The 23,103-nt window shown below is 37.7% G+C and overlaps 2 protein-coding genes across 2 annotated transcripts in view; one reads left to right on the top strand and one right to left on the bottom strand.

The window, feature by feature from the left end:
- Positions 1–567: 567 nt before the first annotated feature.
- Positions 568–13,564, top strand: LOC134652952 (EF-hand domain-containing family member C2-like). Its single transcript, XM_063508193.1, has 16 exons — positions 568–721; positions 2,054–2,209; positions 2,293–2,443; positions 2,962–3,074; positions 3,366–3,455; positions 3,577–3,653; positions 4,329–4,494; positions 4,883–5,045; positions 7,646–7,826; positions 7,938–8,088; positions 8,454–8,642; positions 9,184–9,329; positions 10,462–10,578; positions 12,636–12,815; positions 13,038–13,179; positions 13,407–13,564. Exons 1-16 carry the CDS (start codon positions 665–667, stop codon positions 13,515–13,517), a joined length of 2,190 nt encoding a protein of 729 aa, XP_063364263.1. The 5' UTR covers positions 568–664; the 3' UTR covers positions 13,518–13,564.
- A 1,121-nt stretch (positions 13,565–14,685) lies between these two features.
- The window catches only part of LOC134652951 (dual oxidase maturation factor 2), a 57,871-nt gene continuing 49,453 nt past the window's right edge, over positions 14,686–23,103 (bottom strand). The window contains exons 4-10 of the mRNA XM_063508192.1: positions 20,141–20,278; positions 18,360–18,585; positions 17,754–17,965; positions 17,231–17,411; positions 16,827–16,976; positions 16,339–16,452; positions 14,686–15,277 (exon numbers count right to left, since the gene is read on the bottom strand). Coding sequence (XP_063364262.1) covers positions 15,229–15,277; positions 16,339–16,452; positions 16,827–16,976; positions 17,231–17,411; positions 17,754–17,965; positions 18,360–18,585; positions 20,141–20,278 — 1,070 coding nt within the window. The 3' untranslated portion in view covers positions 14,686–15,228. The remainder of the gene's footprint in view (positions 15,278–16,338; positions 16,453–16,826; positions 16,977–17,230; positions 17,412–17,753; positions 17,966–18,359; positions 18,586–20,140; positions 20,279–23,103) is intronic.

Raw genomic sequence — 23,103 nt, 5'->3', positions numbered from 1 at the left:
AGACGCAATGCATATTGGACAAAGATCTTAAACAAGTAGAATACCACCTCTTTCATTTGATAAACATAAAGAATAATGACAAAAGACTATGAACTCTAACTACTAGAATTAAAGTTGAGTTTTACTAACGTACATAATTATCTTTAATGTATTTTGACTGATTCTATATCAATTTGACAGAAGCCCTGCCGTATTTATGGTCAATAAGGTCTACTGGCCTTAAAATTGTGTATGAAATTACAAGCAAATATCAGCTTAAAGAATGATAGTGGTAACGTTAGTTTGGTAACGTTAGTTTATAATGTGAATTGGGTAACGTTAACAAGCCCTGCAATAAAAAGTAAAATTACCGGTAAAATTAACGTTAACTAGCTAACGTTATAATAATGTTAAGTTATCAAGTATCGTTACCATTTACTACCGGTAATAAGGTATTTTTATGATTTTAACGTTAAGTAACGTTACTTTATAATGTGAATTGGTAACGTTAACAAGCCCTGGTGCACAACGCACTTGCCCGTAAGGCAATTTCAAATGCAATCACCATGTTACCATGGTAACGTATTTACTAAGTTGTTGATTTCATGAAGTTTGTAACGCCATACAATATTTTTATTACATTTCATATTTAATATTATACCCAATTTTAATTTAATAACAAATCATGGCCATGAGAAATCCAAGACTACCGATGTTACCCGGTTACGGTGCCAACCCCTTGGCGAGTACCTACTTGTAAAACTTATAGAATATATTTTTTTCTGATTGACCTTATACCTCTAGTAAATTCAGCCTCCATCTGTATTATCTGGTTTAATAAGCTAGTTCTGATTTATAGAGTCTGCGCGGAAAGAGAAGAGTCGTGAATTGTATTGGGCCCCATACATTCCACGACTCGACTTCTCTTTCCGAAATCCGAACAGACCATCTGATTATACTTATGTAGAAATATTAATTATCAACATATTCATTAGTTACTAGCGATCCGCCCCGTCTTCGCACGGGGGCACGGAGTACACAAAACCTTAACAAATTAAGTATACCTACTTACACCTAAACCTTCCTCAAGAATCATTCTATTAATAATAGGTGAAAACCGCATAAAAATCCGTTCAGTAGCTTGTTTATTTGTTTATTAGGATCACCAACAGAAGATACAATTTACAGACTAAGTATAAGTAACATACTACGACTTACGAGTAAGAGGGCACATTTATTATTGATCCCCCACTTAAAGGCAATCACAGAATGCATTAAGTATTATAATGTTTGGTATAAACTGTATGTTAACACTCAGAAAAAGACTAACTAAGTATAAATTAGCTTTTGAGTTTATCGCGAACATACATAAACACGGACAGCCGCGGCGGGGGACTTTGTTTTATAAAGTGTAGTGATACTATTAGGTACCGACTGTTCCTCTACATTTTCGGTTGATCTCTGACCCTGTCGTATATATTATAGTATATAATTCTAGTGTCATGGGACTACTGCGACACACGGCTAACCTATGTACTATGTTTAGGTACCTATAGCCGGTTATGTCTCGAATCTTTCATAGCCGTACCTACACAAGCCGCACAACACATCTGTTAGTGGCTCTGTGACCTCGCGAGCATAGCTTAAAACTAAATAAATTGTATGGCACCGTCATTAAAAAAAATGCAATAACTGATTCGGCAAAAAATTATATTAAAATTTTAATAATTGAACCTGCTAACAACGTTTTACCGGTTGAGAATTGCGACCTGTAGCTGATGCCCAAGCTGACACGGAAACCTTCACTAACGCTCGGTCAATTATACAAATTTACATTGTCAACGATGGACTTGTGACGTCTATTTTTATTATATCAATTTTGAACATGCAGATTACGTCTGCGAGCGATATTCCAAATTTTATATTAAAGGAAAAAATGGAAAAATTACGCTTCCGGCAGGACTTGAACCCGCAACCTCCGCAATCCGTGCGTTAGCTCTGCCAATTGAGCTACGGAAGCCTACCAGAATCTTGCGAATTTTTTTTATTTTTATTATGTCATTTTAAATTACAGATTGGGAAAACCAAATTTGGTGTTCGTCCCGTTTTCACATCGATCGACAAAGTCAACATGTTAGTCGATAAACCAACTGAAGAAAACATCGTGCCCTCGCTGTACGCTCGGAAGCAAGCCCCGGAGTTACCTACCTGGATCATGTACGATAAGAACGTATGGTCTATATTTATTAATATACCTACCTAAAATATTTTTTGTACCTTTTATTTATTTATTTCGGACTTAATTGTTATCAGATACTGCGTTTCGAAGCGTATTTCCAACAGACGCTGCATGAGATGCGATCTGCCTCCAGCGTGTTGCGCAAGGTGAATATATTCTTCTTCCTTGAAGATGGTACGATCAAGGTTATGGAACCACGGACGGATAATAGCGGGATGACGCAAGGTTAGTACTATATATGAGGTTTCGAGCTGGAAGGCCCTCAAGTGTTCCGAGGTGCCTTCAACGGAGTAAGCTGCTAGAGCAGCCCCAAATGATGGGCTCTCAAGAGCAACGCCGACGGGGTATGGGGTCTACAATCGAGTTCCCGAAATCCCGCCTACAAAGCGCGCGGCGGAACACCCTAGGCTGTTTATTCCGTGGAAGTCGGACATACCCACTGGGCTTCTCCCGACCCAGTGGGATCCATAAGGGATTCCCCCTGGGTCATCAAAAAAAAAGAAGGTTAGTTCTATATAGGGGTTTACATGGGTTTACTACCGAGGAATAGGTACTTAATGTAAATGATTATTGCTATTTGTTAGATAAAATGGCTTTATTAACTTTCAGATAGAGTTCTATTTCTATAATTTTAAATGATAAAGACAAAAGCGGCTTAGTCGCATTTTTTTAAAGCTAAATACTTATCTGAGGTTTCGGAGGATTTACCTAGTGTCGTACCTAATCGTTTTCTTACATTTTAGGAACATTGATATGTAGACAACGAATCCGACTTCCGCACAGCTACGACATGTATTTCGATGTACTTGATTTGAATATTGGAAGAGAGGTCACTTTTCACGGAAAAGTTTTTAAAGTAAGTGACTTTACCGCCTACGCTCGTTAAAATGTAAGGACACTGTATATTACCCAGTTGAATTTCTCATCCCGTATAGTATACTAAGCAGGTATTATAAAGTGGAACAGTTTTGAGCAGGTTAGGTACTTAGTTCGAAAGATTGAATGGAAATGCAAACCTTTAACCTCTGAGCTTTAGTAATTTTTCTGCCTTTTTTACGTAAATGGTGTTTCAGTCATTATCTTACTCGATCGCTGGTGGCAAAGGGTCTTAATTCATTGTTTTTCTAACAATAATTTCTTTTTTTAGATAGTGAATTGCGACAATTTCACTAGAGTGTTCTTAAATCGCCTTGGAATCAATGTACCAGATCCTTTAAACTGGCCGGACGCTGTCGAAGTGAGTTCCATGAATTCTTATTTTATAGAATATGTCGGTACAGTGGTACTTTTTTGTAGCTTTTAGTGTTGGTATTGTATATAGGACTAATCATAATTTTATTTCGTTATCCACATTTTAGAGAACTCTACCAAAAGAAAAACCGCCCAAACATAGACCGTTTCGCCAATTCCTGGATTTTGACAGACAAGTGTTAAGGTATGACTCAGTACAAACTGTATATTAAGTAAGTATGTAGTATAGTTTCTATATATCAATCTGCACAGTAAGGTATACCCGGGTAAGATCGGATGATCGCAATTGCGTACAAAATAGTAGTTATTTTACATAACTAGTAATACAAAGTGCAGAAAAGTTAAGACAAGACCGAAGAAAGACCGACTTTTTCAACGTATGCAACTTGTTCCCCTTGCTTTAGAGTACAAATTAGCAACTAGCCCGATCTGATGCATATTTTAATATATTAGGTAATATACGAACTTATTTTAAGTAGGAAACGCTCAAAATGTTTCACTCCAGTACCGAGGAGTGTCATCAGGACACTAAGTGAATTAATAATAATAATAAAATCATTTTCTTATAAATAAGTAGGTAGGTAATATATTTTTTTGTGACGCCCTTCTAACTCGCCGGAAAATAGTCCGGGTATACCTTATAGTCGTATATAGCAGGTAGCAGAGTCATCGTATTCACTGCCAGCAATCCACCAGGCGGGTGCTCAGTCCGTAGTCGCTTTTCGCTACATACGGTTTTTCCCATGTTATCGGCTACACTCTTAGCGCGTAGCACGCGCTGGCATTGAATGCGTTAATTAGACTAGAGGTTTAAAAAATAATATCTGATAATATACTCCTCAATAACATTTTCTTGCAGATTTTACGGCTATTGGGACGACCGCGGGTCAGAATTTGGTACCATTCATACACTCGAGATACATTACTTCTTGTCTGACGACACAATCGAGATTAAAGAAACTATTCCACCAAACTCCGGAATGGAGGCAGGACCAATGTTCCTGAAGAGAATGCGCGTGCCCAGGGTGCGTATCAAAAGTACCAATTGCTTAAGTATATGCCTTTCTAATAAATTTAATATAAACACCAAGATATATGACGAAGTCTACATTATTATCTAGCGAGTGCTAGCGAGATACCTACCAATACCTATTAATTTTCTTGTTTGGTTAAGCATTCGAACTTTAAAATCTGTTAGGTATTATACATATAGGTATTACAATATGTTATTACATCAATTTGTAAATTCGAATCGTCTGGAACTTCCAGAGCGACAATACTTACTCAATGTTACACGATTACCTACATTAGCCATATTACCCTACCTACTACCTACCTTACGTTGGTATTTATTACATTATTTCAATTTCAATTACAATTTCAATGTCATTCATTTACTATGAATGTTATCAGAAGCTGCCAGATCACGTGGAAATGACGGGTGGTCCACTATCGCCTTCATACAGCCCAGCAGATTTAAGCATCGGAGCAGTCTTGAATGTGTTTGGACGGAATGTCGTACTAACGGATTGTGATCCTTTTACTAAGGAATATTATCGCGTCACATATGGATTCGGTACGTGTGATTTATCTTATGGATTTGCACAGGTAATAGGGTAACAGCACCAGTGGCCAGCCGGGTACCAGTGGTCAGCCTTTTGAGTCGTTTATTGGTCATAAATATCTGGTATATTCGTTTAAACAAATCGCGAGTACTCAAATAGGAGCTTTGATTCCTTATTGGTTAATACGTCACACGACAGGTGCGGTGAGGGAACGGGGGGAAGAAATATACTCGTTCATACAGGTGCTGTTTGTCGACGAGTGCAATTGTGTCATGTCCGCCATATTTTTTACTGCACGTGGTGTTCTCTTAACAGGCAAGAAAAACTATGTTTTAATGTTAAAAGTTATTGTTTTTGTTAATGATTGGTTTATTTATTAGTTTATCTATTAAATTGCATTATATTTGAATGAAAATATCAATAATTTACTTATAAATTGTGGGGGCTGGCCACTGGATAACCCTTTTTTCCAAAGAATCCAGTGCCCAGCCCCCCACGGCTGACCTTTGGGTTATTCGTTTATTTTATTATTTTCGAGCCAATGCGACCGTTAGGACCGTTAAATTTACATTTTCAAATTTAGTTAGGCATGCCCTAGTCAATTTAAAGTAAAACCCAGTAGTCAGCCGCATTTGAAATAACGTTTTAATGCGGCTGAGCACTGGGTTTCGCGGATCCAGTACTCAGCCATTGACCTTGCTTGGTACGTCGCCGCCAAAAATATGTCTACATTTTTAAACCGTATCCCATTGAAATAAGGTTCAAAAGTGTATACATATTTTTAACGTTAACTATACATAACTTTCTTTTTGCTTTTTCCTGGTCGGTATATGATAGTGATGGGTAGGACATCAATTTAAAATGAGTTTGTATGAGTACCTCATTTTCTAAAATGAGGTGTTACAATGTCTTACTTCAAATGAAGTGAGGTACTAGCATATTTTCAGCGTCGACTATTTCATTCCAACGGCGACAAAAATATTTAATGTATATACATATTTATGTATTCATCACTTCCTTTATAAATAAATAAATAGTAACATTTAATTGGAGTGCAATTCTGGAGGTTAAGAATAGAACTTTTAGGATAAAGATAATTTTAGAATCAAGTAAAATGAATAGAGGAGTGAAGTAAGACATTTTTGCGGTACGAAGTACTGCGACAAATTAACAAAATGAGTGGTACACATGAGGTGCCTCACGAGTGAGCAACTCAACACTAGTATATGACTTTGTTTATTAATGATAATTAGTAGATCTGCATAGACTCGATTAATTATTTTTTACCGAATACTTACTAGGAACATAATTATATATTACCTGATTTACCTCGTTAATTTTTGACGGACTAATTATTAGAAAATAAATATTGCGATTCTTAGTTTGCAAGAATAGTGTTAGTTAATTAAGTACCTATGGCCAACAAATTTCGTGTCATAAAAATTGTATGTACCTATAAGATTTTTTACAATAAGTAAACAAGTAGGTAAGTAATACATACTCGTATAATATGCAAAAAAATTATAAACTAAAATTAAAAACTAGAACTAACTACAATAACAATAACTAAAATTATAAATAAAAAATAGATATTATAACATTGTTGATATATGCAAAAAATTATAAACTTAAATTAAAAACTACAACTAACTACAATAACGATAACAAAAATTATAAAGAAAAAATAAATATTATAATATCGTTGATTTTGATATAAATATCAGTGATTTTGATCTAATTATTATGAATAGTTTATATAGGCTGAGTACTGGGTACACAGAGGCTGCTTACTGGATTTTGGAGGCTGACTACTGGAGAAAAGTGCCACTTTTTGTATAAACTTAATTAGAGATATTATAAAGAGGATTGTTATTTTTTTAAATATTTTGTTTTAAAACTATGATAAACAATTGATCTAACCATGTCATCTTTTTAATTATCCGACTAATCCTGTAGAAATGCCGAACGTTCAAACTTAAAAAAGTCGTTATAAGGCTGACTACTGGTGCCTTTACCCTACTGGTAATATAGTAATCATAAGACTGCGATATGTAGATTTTAAAGAAAACCGATGTTTTAAGCCATATCGCGCCATAATAGGTACTTATACTTAAGTATTACGAGTATATAGTGCTTAAAATACTGTTCAGCGTACAAACCCTTTCTTTGAAAAACAATTTCATACAGTCAGTAGCAGAAGTTGCTAAGCGGGCCAGGTGTTCAAAATTATCTTGATGCGACTTTATTGTTAAGAGAATAAGAACGTACCAAGGTAGTTTACAAAACCTGGCCCGTTTGGCAACTTCTGCTGCTGACTGTACCTATAATGTAGGCCGGCTAGAAAACCTTAGTAAGGAAGCTACGCTCATAATACTTACCCGAATCTACAGTCGAAAACATCGTTGCTGTAGGAAATTTCTCTGTAACGACCATTTACGTTCCATATCTTAGGCAGACTAGGCGGTGAGCGGTGAATGTTATAACTAGGGTTTGCACGACGGATCCGAAATGTATGGGAAGATCCGCGGATCCGGATCCAGATCCGGATAATTGCATACATTTCGGATCCGGATTGCAAACCCTAGTTATAACGATTATGTTGATTGTCCAGATACATTTGTGCCCCTGCCGATCCCGGGCGCGGAATCGCACTGTGTGAGCACCAGCGTGGCGGATCGTGAACTCCCACCATGGAATGGCTACGGCTCGTATGAAGACTCTGCTGAGAATTGTCGCACTGTTGAACCTAAGCCCCCGCATGGAGATTTCATGAAGTTTATTCACAAGGATAAGTAAGTTGTTTGATTTTAATGTCTATAAGGTTCGTTAGCTTGATCTTGATTACCTATAGACATTTGCAAGCAACATGTCCATCTAATAAACTAAGACTTACTTAATTTTAGGGTTGGCTTCGATTCGCATGTTCTTCGCTTCGCTGCACGGCTTATTACTGACAACCCTGAAGACGAAGGGCGATATTTCATTGTAAAATATTTCTTATGTGACGACACTATAGGCATATTCGAACTAGGCGAAAGGAATTCCGGATTTAAGGTCAGTGAGTTAGCATTTTTTTTCTATAATCTTAAGGATTTTATTCATCTGAGGTGGGTTAGGAAGAACATAATATTTTGTTTTGGAAAAGAAAAAAGTCTGAATATTTTAAGTATACAAGTGTTCTTCTCACCTCACTTGACGATACAAAAAAATATACTCTTTCAGTAAAAAAAGTTTCATCTCATGTCTCTGCTTTGTACCTAATAGGTACCTATTTTTTTGTTCAATAAAGTGTTTAGTACCAAATGTTATTTTAATAGCAAAAGGGCTGTCTAGTACTAATTTGGTACTAATAACTCTTTGCTTATTAAGTACTCCTCGTTTTTCTTCCGAGGGTGGTAATTTCTCGTTCTTCTTCCTAGGGTGGTAAATTCTTTCGACGTGACAAGATGTATCATCCGGACGTGGACTTCTTCGTGCCGAAAGAGCCACCATCGTACACCGACAAGGATATGTGGATCGGCAACGAACTTGTGATCCGCAAGCATCGCTTTAGACTCTTTGCCGCCGATGAGTACGCCTTGCGGTATATGGAGCTAAATGCTAAAGAGGTCAGAAATTACAAAGACTTTACGATAGTACCTACCTAATTGAGGTTTTGCATAAATAACAACTGGCGCGGTCAAGGTCGAGAGATAACCCGATGAAAGCTTGATGTAGATGGTGTTGCCTTGTCAAGCTTGGAGCTATGGGTCATGGCACGCTGCGTCCGGTTCGCTCATCGGACATAGCTATCGCTCAAACTTTGGAGCGACGTTCGAATCGGGCAGCGCGCTGCAAAATTGCATAGACACATAAATTCATTTATAAAGTGGCCATGTGGCCAATGTTTTTTACAGTGTGTATGAGGCATTCATATCTGCCTAATGATATGATGCGCAATATCGTGGTTCATGCAATTTAGCGGCTAGGTATACTCGTACAGTCAGCAATACTATTCGCTTAGCACCTTTGCACACAAACTTCTATGCAGGGGGAGTCACTTTTCTCTACAGCTGACTGTACATTGAGCATTGATGACAATGAAATCACAACGGTTTTCAATTAGATGTTTTAAAAAAATCTCCCGATACATTTTAATCATGCTTTTAGTATCCAATGGCTAACGTACCACTGATTATGGACAAGATTCGACGTACTTTGGCAGCCAAGGAAAACGGCTACAAGGACTTTGTTGCAAAATACATGGGCGCTGTATTGCCAAATAATAAAAACCTAATGACGACGCGTTGCTTCAAGTAAGGAAGCAGTTCCTACCTATACATACATATATCTAAGTATCTTCAATTCTTCACAGTTTTTTTAGTTTCTTATAATTATACGACGAATGACTGCATGTTACGCAGGTATAGTACGGCTCTTCTGAGGTGAACTTTTCGCTTCAAACCGTAATCTTTCAAACAAAGACCATTGTCTCTATTATCGCAAAAGCGCTTGCTCCCGACTTGGCACGTGCCAGTAGAACATTCATATTGAAAAACAACCGGTATCGTCATAGTATTAAGGTTCAAATTTAATGTCACTGATATTCTAGATATTACGTTTTGGTAGTGTAGGACGATAAACCGCCCCGAAGCGATACGGCGCTCATATTATTTTGATACTTAGTGTGGTGTTAAAAATGTAACGCGGTTATTTATTATATTGTTTTATTTAAATTATTAGCTTGCGGTGGTAAATGTAATAATTTACAAAGGTGCAGCTGCAAGCATTGTTATTTTTTCTTATCTTTAAAATAACGATACTGTGAAATTAGCACCTCTGATGTGATGCCGACGCATAGTAACAATAAAAACACTGATAAGGCAAACATGGAGCTTTGAAGCGTACAGCTTTTCTAACAAAACGTCACGTGTCAACGGTCAGAAGAAAGGTCGGTTATAATATAAGAAAGAAATTGATTATATCTGATTTTTTATGACACGATTTTATCTAGTAGTACGTATAACTGTTTATATACCTACACGGAAAAATTTTGATTATACCTATGTTAAACTTATTATCTTAAATTTAGATTTTGTTATATAACAAATATACAACGCTTTATCATAAATAACCGTGTTTCATTTTTAACACCACACTAAGTATCAAAATAATATGAGTGCCGTATCGCTTCGGGGCGGTCTATCGTCCTACACTACCAAAACGTAATATATAGAATATCAGTGACATTAAATTTGAACCTTAATACTATGACGATACCGGTTGTTTTTCAATATGAATGTTGTACTGGCACGTGCCAAGTCGGGAGCAAGCGCTTTTGCGATAATAGAGACAATGGCCTTTGTTTGAAAGATTACGGTTTGAAGCGAAAAGTTCACCTCAGAAGTGCCGTACTATATCTACGTACTTCTATGTCTCAATTTTCAGACAAGCACTGAAAGAAATAATGTGCGAAAAAATGACAGAACATGAATTTATAACATTGATCCGATATTTCCGTGGTGATCCCGGGCAAGAGCCGAGCCCAAGAAAGGAAATGATCAGGTGAGATGAGATACGGCAATCATATTCCATAATACTTAGGTACCTAATGATTATGAATCATTCTTAAATTATATAGTAACGGCACCAGTCATGGGACATTTAAGAGGAAATTTTGAGTATTTGTGATATTTCCCTGATACATGTAAAAGTTCTGCCGCTTAGCTTGTTAAAAGATGAATATCCTATCCTTCTTTCATGTTTCAGGCGTGTTGTATCAAAGATACTGCAGTTAGTTTCCACATAATTAATAAATTAAAAGTATGGTTTTTTTCTCCAGTCATGGACACCAAAGCTCCAGTAATGGAACCCCGGTAATGGACGTGGATCCAGTAATGGGCCCCCTATAATGGGCATACCCTATCAGTATAAGATATTGGAATAGGGAATAAGTTTTTGGCAAAAAACTAGTTATTAGTCATTTTTGTCACCCGATTGCATTGTCATCCGATTTGCATACGTATCCAAAATTTCAACTCAATCGGAAATCCGAAAGTGGCTCAAATGCCATTTCCAAGATTTGAACCACACTAACTAATACAGGATGGATTTTCTTTTTGGGTCAGTGAGGGCAGCTACCAGATCCCGTGCTGCTACGAGAAAACGGTCTTAGAAGACCTTCCCTCGATTTCAAATTAATGAATATTGGCTTTTACAGATTTTGGAAAAAACATACAGGGTGCGAGGAAAAGGTAATTTTTGACAAACTTTTTTTTTGATGCCAATCGATCCCATTCCTATTGAGGATCAAAAGCTTGTATGGAACAAAAAAAAATTCCGGCTAGAAAAGCCACAAATCGAGGAAAACATTTCCCATACAATTTGTATGAAAATGAAAACTTATATTTTTCACATGCTATTTTTGTATGCCAATCGATTCCATTCCTATCCAGTATCAATAGTTTTTTTGGGGTCAATGGAAAAAGTTTTTATTAATTTGTGGCTTTTTAGTACATTATCGTAAGTTGACCCCAAAGAAACTATTGATACTAGATAAGAATGGAATCAATTGTCATAGAAAAATAGCATGTGAAAAATAAAAGTTTTGATTTTCATACAAATTGTATGGGAAAAGTTTTCCTCGATTTGGGGCTTTTCTAGCCGGAATTTTTTTTAGCTCCATACAAGCTTTTGATCCTCAATAGGAATGGGATCGATTGGCATCAAAAAAAAGATTGTCAAAAATTACCTTTTTCTCGCACCCTGTATGTTTTTTCCAAAATCTGTAAAAGCCAATCTTCATTAATTTGAAATCGAGGGAAGGTTTTCTAAGACCGTTTTCTCGTCGCAGCACGGGATCTGGTAGCTACCCTCACTGACCCAAAAAGAAAATCCACCCTGTATACAAACTAACAGGGCAAGTTAAATAAAATTTTGTAAAAACGATATTAATTTATCCGAAGTCCGAGAAGACCTCCTGACATAGTTCGTACGAGTAACTACATTATACTTCTGTATTGTTTAAACATGAAATTACGCCATGGCAAGCATCATTATGTAAATTATTCCATCATAGGAGGTATGCAGTTTTACAGCTCCTATAATGGGATTGGGCAAAATACTACTATTTTTTATACATCTCTAGAGTCACAACATAATGTGTTGTATACCTTATCTCATGGTAAATGCAATTAACAAAACACATTCTAGTTTACACCAAGTAATAATTAATTACAATTTAATATATGAACTCACCTCTCTTAGCGAAGTTGTTAAGAATTCTTACTGGTTATTTTTTCCAGTGACACGACAACTTTTGGGTTGGCGCCAATTTCTTAAAAATTAACCGAAATTAATAAAAAGTCAAACTTAAACAGCTCTATGACTCTTATTTATGGTAAAATATTGCCAGTGTTTATAAACTACTTTTACATACTTATTTTAGAGGATTTGTGGTTTTATGTCCCATTACCGGTTCCACGTCCATTATAGGGTCCATTACGTTAGGTTACCCGGATCTAATCCACGTATTGCCAACTTTCCAGCCTCCTAAACAGTATAACTAATCATGCCTTTGTTATTATACGTTTTGTTATAAGAGAGTACCTATTTGCTTGAAGGTCTTTGGTATTCACGGACCTGACGCGAGGCCTCTGGGACGATCGGGCACGACTGCAGGAAGGCCTGCTACACGCCGACGAGGCCAAATTGGGAGCATTGCCCGTTCCACGCTTACGTCAGTTATTACGCGCGCATCGCCTGCCCATCAACCCTGAACTCATGGAATGCATGCTCGGAGTGTATGTTACTTATGATATTCATTTATAGTATTTGAAACGATGTGTTCCTTTGAAAGGAGCTAATGAGTTACTATCAAGAGAATTACTCCGTATGTAAAATTAGTATGATGTAATTCACGGACAAATTTCTCACCTCAATAACGTAGGCTCAACGTCTAGTTCTAATGCAAGGTCCTCGTTTTTAATTAATAAAGTATTGCAATATGTGTTGTACCTACACAGATTGGAGAAAGACGACGCCTGCAATATTCGCTATGACGACCTGATGTCGTTCTTGGACTTCCAAACTCGACCTGTCTACAACCTCGCGGAGGGAGACTACCAGAAGGTTGTGCGACATGCGCCCCCCGTTAAATTTACAGAGGTATGTTTAATACTTTTTTCACCTCCGTTTGAAGAAGATCAAAGTGGTCCATATCTACGGCTGTCATGATATATTCGAAAATTTTGGGTTTGGATACTAATCCAATCCAAAAACAAATTGATTTTTGATTCAAATACGACGAAGAAATATCTTTGAAAACGCTTTTCGCTCTTATATGTCAGTTATTTTCCAGGTATTCAAGTAAGTACCTATTATTTTATTTACAGTGCAAACAGTGGGCAGATGTGGACACTATAATTAAGGAGGGCTACGTCAACTGGAGCGCATTCCTCTGCCAACTGAACCTCGACCATCTTGTTAAAGATCCTCAGCCTTAAAATATTTCATGTTACAACGAACTGCATTCACTACGACTGATGGCCACACCCCGTCTAGGCATTAGTTGATAAGCGATTGGTTGAAAATTGCAGTAGGTAGGTACCGGGTAAATGTTTAAAAAGTTCACCCAGGTTTGTTTTGGTACAAATGAGTTACATTTGTGTGATTTGTGCGATAATGTTTTGCAGTTCGGATTTCGAAATTTGTTTAATCCGTTTATGTTTCCAGAGATGTGTTTGATGAGTCAGACATTTCTAAACAACACGTATGGGGAGGGACGCGCACTTTAAAAATCCTTTATTTGTAACAAATCATTGATTGTATCGTAGACACAAGTCATATTGCCGAACTGGTTTGGTCGAATTTGGCCATGGTGTTGCGCTGTTGCTTGAGTCACTGACCTTTGGTCTTAAAAAAAACATTTCTGGTATATAGACTTATTAATTAAATTAGATATAACTTGTATCTAAACGGGTTCTAAATAAAATACAGGCTCTAGTTTCGATTTGAATTCGTTTATTTTTTCGAAGAGAATAAATAAAATCTTCTAAGCCATTCTTCCTATTATAGTTATCTACATTCTCACTTTTAAACTGTTAACATTTACCTATGCAATGTCACATACTTGTACATATTCACTGTTGCAAACATATTTTCACAACATTGAAAATGATCAGCATTTTAAATAACACTATTACATATACTGTCAACAATTAGGGTCAATAGTATTAGAAAATGAATACCTTTAAGGAGCTACTTACTTCTTGTTTGGAATTTTATATCACGCATTCTATCAATGCTACTATCATATGAAATAAATAACTTACAGTAAATCTTAATGACTTTCCTAGTGATTTTATGAACAGGTGAGTTATACATGCCAACTGTTGGATTATGTTATAAATTAGGAAATAAGGGATACCATTTAAATACGTCAGTTTCATATTAAACAGTTTAGTCAGGTACATACATATTTTACGCCTATTTATTTCCATTTTAAATAAGGGGTCAAAGTTGATCTAATTGGAGTTAACAAAACAAGCAATTACACGGTACAATTTACTGTAAAGAACCCTTCCCTGAATCAGAATAATAAATATTAAAAAATGTTCTTGCAAACAGCACCGAGTATTATTGGTACCCACATTTTTTTTTCTTTTTTTTTCGGCGTATTTGAATTGGCTTGATTCAACTTTAGTTTAACTAGACTAGTTTTATGTTACTCGTTATGGACAAAAATGAAATATATCTATAAAGCAAAATTATGATGCTTTATTATGGTGCGAGTTAGTAAACTGATTTGTATTGTGGAGTGAGTACATGGCACAAAGTATTCACTTGTGTCGATGCAGTCTAATACACCTGAGCACCTCTGCTATATAACCATCATTTATAAACGAGGTAAACATCAAAATCCTGTAACTTAGCATATCTATTTTTACATTATTACAATTTATGACACTGGGCAGGTGCTTAAACATAATTTAGATAATTAGTATAATGTACATATTTACACGCAGGAGACTGCCTCGCTTATGAGAGTTATGAGACAATGCCATTAAATATTTCGAGAAACAGTCTCCTTATTTATGATTACTGTCGTCCATTTTGGAGATCGGTAACTTGAATTCACACTACTTGGTCAATTTCTTACATAGTTCATTACAATATTCACTAACAAATGCCATTGCTTCAGGTGACCGCACCATCTCACCACATATCTTTAACTCGTTCCGCAGCAGGTATTTGAGGTCGAAACCTGTAAAATAGAGAATTAAGTTTAGAAACAGAACGAAATAAAGGTTAAGGGCTCATTTAGACGGTGCGAGAACTCGCATGCGAGTTTCATTACATTACGTCATTTGATCGGTCGGCTGAATTGATGTAAGCTCAATGGTCCGAAATGTAACTAAAATCGTATACAAGTTCGCGTGCCATCTAAATGAGCCCTTATCAGGGTTCCGTACCTCAAAAGGAAAAAACGGAACCCTAATAGGATCACTCGCGTGTCTGTCTGTCCGTCCGTCTGTCACAGCCTATTTTCTCCGAAACTATTGGACCAATTAAGTTCAAATTTGGCACACATATGTAAGTTTCTGACCCAAAGATGGACGTGTAACGTAAATAAATGAATTTTAAATATGGAGGCCATTTTTGGGAGGTAAATGAGAAAATTAAAAAATAAAGTTTTTCAAACTATATCGTGTTATCTCAAATGTTTTTTTAATAATTTTAGGATAAATAGTTTAGCAGTTATTCAACAAAATTGGCAAAAAATGACCATTCCCCCCCTTATCTCCGAAACTACTGGGTCTAAAATTTTGAAAAAGATACACAAAATAGGTCTTTACCTATAGATGACAGGAAAACCTATTAGAAATGTGCAGTCAAGCGTGAGTCGGACTTAATGTACGGAACCCTTGGAACGCGAGTCCGACTCGCACTTGGCCGGTTTTTAGATGGTGCGCGAACTCGCATGCGAGTTTTCGCACCGTCTAATGAGCCTTTCAGGCTGATTTGATCTCGATTTTGTCATTCAAGATTTAGTCTATAATTAATTATAATTCTTAATCATTTACTAGGCTAACGGAGACATATTTCCCACATATGGTTTTTAAAACTTGTGTTCTATTTTCAATGAGTAAGACTGACATTCGATTGTTATTTTTGATCTGTCAGCCTGATAAAGGGTTAAAATAGTTATCACGTACATATTAAGCTCACTATTGACTATATATAAACAGCTGTATCTGTTCTAACTGCTAATATAGTCTCATTCAAACTGTCTGAGAAAGTAAAAAATATATATACAATCCTTACCTGTGTGCTGGGATAGCTAAAGGTGGATTTGGAGGACTCCCCGCTAGTGGCGACATCTTGATTGCCGTACTGTGGCCATTAATACTGGAACCTATACTAGATGCACTGTCCGCTCTGAAATCACACAAAAAACAATATAATACACAATTCAGTGTTTTATACAAGAAGTACTAGCCATTGGACAAACCTGTATACTTAGGTAAGTACACGCCATGGTAAGGTGGTGTAGATATATTGTTTTTATGTGTTTAAATTTCTCACTATTCGTTGCGAATTTCCTACTTTCCGCATTTGTATCGTAAATAAGTATTTAAAACGTTGGCTGTTAAGACGTTTGTGAACTCGACCGTACAAGGACAAATTCGAAAGTTCAATAGGTATTATTTGGGTGGTCGCAGGTCGATCGTCTTTCGTTTCATGAATAATTTTTTGGCTTATTTTGTATTGGATGGACCGATTTATTTTTACGTTGAACAAGAAATCCTCACCTGTCAATCTGCCTCCTGAAGAGAGGATACCTCCAGGGCGAGTTTGGTTTGCGATGCTCGTGCTGAAAGGCGGGGTTGTCCCGACCATTCTCGTTCACAACCGCCATAGAAACCTGGCCCTCCGTTTCTCTAGTTTTCGATGATAATCTCCTGTAAATTTAGAGATGAGGAAAAAAAATATTCATTGTTATTATTAAATATAAAAAATGATCAAGCTTCTCAAATGATGTTGATCAAATTCTTCTAGCTGTTCAAAATCTAAAACCTACTCCAATCATATTAGAAATCATAATCATAATAGAAATTAATGCTGGCGATGGAAAGAACCAGTACGAAAATACACGAAAATTCTGAAATGGTATTTCTGTATTTGACTTCTAAAATCTATAGAAAGCCTAAGTTACCTAAGTATTCTAGACGGCAAGGATTGCTGTGTTTGAGGCCGTGCTCGCTGTCGGCTATCGACGATGAGCACGTGTCTGTCATACGGCGTGTCGTAGTCTACTTCTAACACTGTGGAGAACCGGTGCGGCCACACAAGGTCCACTGCTGCGATCAGCAGGCCCACCACGAGGCAGATGCACCCTGAAATAAGATAACATAAATCTTTTCAAAATTAATTCAAAGTACAACTACCTACAGTACAGAGCTCATCAAACAAATAGTTATTCGAGGGAGATATGGCGCCACATGTCCTGACACGTTATCAAGAGGAAGAAATAAGCATGAAGAAAGTGTCTGCGGGTATCGCTTGCCAACTTTATTCCCTAGTAAGAAAATCATGGCACTAATTAATGAAACAGAGGCGGTTAATAAAGCAAATCCGTCGTCTTGAGAATCGGTTCAGCGAAAATTTTGTCTGAAAGAAATAGCTGCTCGGCATCGTGCCATGATGCTTTAGTTCGCTAACAATTGAAGTCAGTTTACCCGATATGAGCACCAGCCAGAAGCACCAGCCTAGCGAGAACAGCAACGTGGATCCATCCAGCCGCACCACTAAAGGCACATGAGGTAGCGACGCCCAGTACCCGCCGGCCGCCGCGCACAACGTCACACCCAGCGTTGCCATCGCGTACGCGCCGTAGCGAGGTACCACCACGAGCAGCAGGTTCATTAGTAGCCATAGCGCTAGTGCTGCCCTGGAATTGATAATATGTGTGTGATCAGATTTCGTTTCGGAGCGTAGGTTCGTGTCCTACCGACTGCGCCATGTAATGTTGTTTTAAACAAGGCCTTGAGGAGCTTCAGGCATATTTTAGGAGTTCATATATTTTGAAATTGTTATGGGTATCTACATAGTTACATACACAGAGACGGTGGTAGCTTTGACAACTTTGTAGCGATAAAAGCGCAAGAGCATCAAAGAATAAGCAGCAGGATCAAAGAATAGTAAACGTATGTAAAGAACTTTGATATTTTTCGATCACGGTCAGGAATTAACACGTTGATGAATTTAGCTGCAGCGTGCTTATGATTCGTACAAAATGTAGAACAACAAAGGTATCAAAACCAAATTAGCCCCACATAACATACCATAGCAAGGTCGAGGTGGTATAGCCAGCTGCGCGGTACTTGGCTCCCCACTCGAAGCCCTCGTGTTGCACCGCGAAGTGTTCAGCCACACTCAGCACAGGGTACGGCAAACCCCGCTCCAGGCCTTCTCTGTACCACTCCTGCACGCCGCCCGCGTCCTCCCACCGGAACTGCTCGTTGTAATCCACGCCAGGGTCTCCGACGGAGGTGTTACCCCAGGACAGCGCTGTAATGTAGCCTTATATGAGATAGGAATAGTTAAAGTAAGGGATGATATAAACTGAACTGAAATATACATAGGTATTATATTAAAAGTGTCGTATTTTATATAGGTACGCTCATTGGTAATTATAAAAATAATTATAAGGAGGTGTAGAGTAAAGTAGTACAAGATGGCAAAGTTTGCTGAAATTATTGTTCATCAATATGTCTAAGTACATAGTTCTATTTATTATAATAATAAAACTTAACGAGATGAGTTTTACCAACTTCCAGTTTTTTCCTGGCTTTTGTTCCGGATTATTGCTACGGCTACGGCTCATAGGAGCCTGGGGTCCGCTTGGCAGCTAATCCCAAGAATTGGCGTAGGTACTAGTTTTTACGAAAGCGATTGCTATCAGACCTTCCAACCCAGAGGGGAAACTAATAGGCCTTATTGGTATTAGTCTGGTTTTTTCACGATGTTTTACTTCACCGAAAAGCGACTGGTAAATGTCAAATGATATATCGTACATAAGTTCTGAAGTCATTGGTAAGGGCTGATTTAGACGGCGCGCGAACTCGCATGTGATTTTAGTCATATTTTAGTTACATTGCGGACTGTTGGTTATGTCCAATTCAATCGACCGATCAAAACCCGCAATGTAATGAAACTCGCATGCGAGTTCTCGCATCGCCTAAATGGGCCCTAAGGGCTCATTTAGACGGCGCGCGAACTAGTATACGATTTCAGTTACATTGCAGACCATTGAGGTTACGTCAATTCAGCCGACCGATCAAATGAGGCAATGTAGTGAAACTCGCATGCGAGTTCTCGCACCGTCTAAATCAGCCCTAAGAGTCGGGGTTTGGACCCTCCGGATTGAAAGTCGCACGCTCTTATCCCAAGGCAAGTAAACGCTTCTGACTACCAACGCTTCTGTGTGTTGTGATATTGACGTAGCCCAACCCCCGCCAACAGTCGCAGGGTTTAGCAACGTAGCAAATATATGCACTCTTCAAGCGCAAAGAGGGTTAATAATATATACTATAACTATTATGCTGGATGACATATGTATATTGTATATATGCCATCCAGCTATCCAGCAGTCACGGCGTTCAGTGGAGTGATCGAGCTATCCGGGCCGCTACAAGTATCAAAAACAACTGTTTGTATCAGTAACATTTACTTATATAGCAGAATTACTCGCCTGTAAGTGTGACGTTGAATTGTCCGAGCCCTACATGGCTAGTCAAGCTGGAAACAAATTATCGGACGCGGCTGACGGACGCGGCTGACGCGCGCGACATAAATGTGTGCACAGTCAGGAATATCCAGCGTGCCAGATTTCTGTCGGATGTCCGAAGGCTCAAGGTTACGTCCACGGCTTACCTCCGATAGTTTGCACAGTTCAGTGTATATTCATTATCTAGATACCTATAAGTCGCGGCTGTGAGCCGCGTCCGTCAGCCGCGTCCGATAATTTGTTTCCAGCTTCATCCAGCAGTCCAGGCGCATCCTGGCTGCTCCACGTGCCGAGACGTCTGTTTATAATAGTAAGAAATATGCCAGAATTACTCGCCGGTAAGCGTGACGTTCACGTGTCCGAGCCCTACATGGCCGGCCAGCCAGCAGTCCAGGCGTTCAGCAGAGTAGGCGCGGTACGCAGCGCGCGACACCCGGGCGCCTCCCACGTGCCACGACGACCCGTGTTTGCACACTGGAAAATTTTATTTCACAATTAAGCTACACATTCTTAACTCGTTTAAAGTATGTTTTTATCAGCAAAAAATGACCCCCATCTTAAGCAACATAATATGTTCATTTCATATTGTGCTGCTAAAGTTTTATTTAACCTCCAGACACAGGATATCCGTTTACAAGACATCCGTGCTCATTTTAATTTGCGTCTGTCGTCCTCTCGGACAAACTAAAATATAAAATGTTTGTGTGACTCATAATTTTAATCATAAATACTATTTAAACCTAAACCTAGCCTATCTGTTTAGTAAGTACCTGTAACTACACAAGTGCGATTATAATAATCTAGATTAATAATATTTTGTACATAGCTTGGGCACGGTGATATCTGTCATCTCTATACAATTTATAGCTTTAAACGCAAAATCCGCAAAATATGTATTGAGATGACAGCTCTCACCGTATCCACGCTATGTGTAAAATCTACAGGTTCTAATTTGTCTAATTACGGTCCCCTAAAGTTGAGATAATTCAATGCAGTTCAAATCGTTTAATACAGTATCAACGGACATGCCAAAAACCAAAAAACACATACATAAGTATGCCATGTCACAATTATTAGTAGGTACAATTTGATTGCAAGAGAATACAAAAAGATCATGTCTAAATTAGACAAACGAGCAATGACGAGATGATGGCGAGACGATTTTCTCATTATTAGTAATCACCGTTTATTTAAAAGCCAGGCCATGTTAGGCCACACAGTTGACGTTATTTTCAACCAACAATTTTTAACACGCTTTTATTAGGTCGACCTGTATGTAACTATGTAATGGAATATTGCAAGTTAAATTTGATCCACTTCCCGGTTTCCGATTGAGCTGAAATTTTGCATACACATGTAAGTCGGGTGACAATGCAATATTATGGTACCATCGAGCTGATCTGATGATGGAGACAGGAGGTGGCCATAGGAACTCTGTGATGAAACAACGCAACCTAATTGTGTTGTGTTGTGTTGGGTTTTTAGAATAGGCTACATGACTAATTTTTAGGGTTCCGTAGCCAAATGGCAAAAAACGGAACCCTTATAGATTCGTCATGTCTGTCTGTCTGTCCGTCTGTCTGTCTGTCCGTCTGTCTGTCCGTCCGTATGTCACAGCCACTTTTCTCCGAAACTATAAGAACTATACTGTTGAAACTTGGTAAGTAGATGTATTCTGTGAACCGCATTAAGATTTCACACAAAAATAGAAAAAAAACAATAATTTTTTGGGGTTCCCCATACTTCGAACTGAAACTCAAAAATTTTTTTTTCATCAAATCCATACGTGTGGGGTATCTATGGATAGGTCTTCAAAAATGATATTGAGGTTTCTAATATCATTTTTTTCCAAACTGAATAGTTTGCGCGAGAGACACTTCCAAAGTGGTAAAATGTGTGTCCCCCCCCTGTAACTTCTAAAATACGGGAATGATAAAACTAAAAAAAATATATGATGTACATTACCATGTAAACTTCCACCGAAAATTGGTTTGAACGAGATCTAGTAAGTAGTTTTTTTTTATACGTCATAAATCGCCTAAATACGGAACCCTTCATGGGCGAGTCCGACTCGCACTTGGCCGCTTTTTTTTATGGTATCAATCGATCGGGTTTGTTTTTAATTTTCTCTGTCTGTAATTTTCTGTACAAAACAGTCTGCCGATTTTTGCGGGGGAGGGGAACGTCAAATGTATGCGTAACGTAAAAATAGCCATGTCAGATAAACGTCAGTCCATACATTGTGTATGACCGTTGGCCGGCTATCTTCGACAGAGGGGAAAGCCTGTTAATGGCTACTCCGTTTAGTTGTATCCTCCAAGGACCCATTGCATTAAAGTAACACAAAAGTCAGAAATTGTAGTCAAAGTCCGACAGTCGCACTTCACTCGCGAAACGCCCTATACAAAACGGACAGAGGCCGTGACGTCATCGCCCATCTGGACCGCATCGCCCGTATGGACAAAACAAGAAAATTGCGTTTTTGTCGGTGAAATATTGCGTTTATGTATATAGTATATTTTTTTGGATGAAATGTAAGGAATCGAATGGTACCCTTACTTTTATCGTTTTTGGAAGTTAAAAAAAACTTAAATTTTGAAACTTTCAGGTCCTGTAATTTTGTAATTTTTCAATATTTTATTTTAATATCCACATTATTGTGATAAATTGCTCGTTTGCTATTTATTTTACTAGATTTTGTTATAAAATTCAACATGTGTCATCATCCCTATTGTCTCGATGAGTATTGGTTGTCTGTCGTAAGAAAAGTACAGTCAGCGATAAAAGCGTGTACCAAAAATTAAATTTTTGCCAAAAACTTATTTATTGACGTTATTTATAACCAACATGATTTATTTAAAAGCTACTTAAGCAGGTAGTCTTATCAAATTATAATAAACTCATATATCAAATATCTAGATTGCAGCACACTATTTTGAGTCACGACTGATCAGCTGGTTTTTGTTATGTGATCAAATAATAGCTTCATTAGTTACGTTTATTTATAACTGCATTGTACTGTAAATATACGTAAATTACAGATCGGTATCGTAAATTAAGGTCTTTATTGTCATTTATTACATATTATTAATTTTGTCAATAAATATACATTAGACTAGTCAAAAAATATTTTAAGAGGAAAAGGGACGACTGCTTTTGCATACAAACTTAGTCCCCATTTTCCTCGGACGGACAGATGGACATAGACAATGGACATGCATGGCGAACATATAAGGGTTCAGTTTTTGCCAGTTTGTCTACGGAACCCTACAACGGCCCAACAGAATTTGAATCTGCAT

Source organism: Cydia amplana, chromosome 12 (assembly GCF_948474715.1).
Source record: "Cydia amplana chromosome 12, ilCydAmpl1.1, whole genome shotgun sequence".
NCBI lineage: Eukaryota > Metazoa > Arthropoda > Insecta > Lepidoptera > Tortricidae > Cydia > Cydia amplana.
Note: the sequence above shows the minus strand (reverse complement) of the source record. Positions and strands in the feature narration are given on the sequence as shown.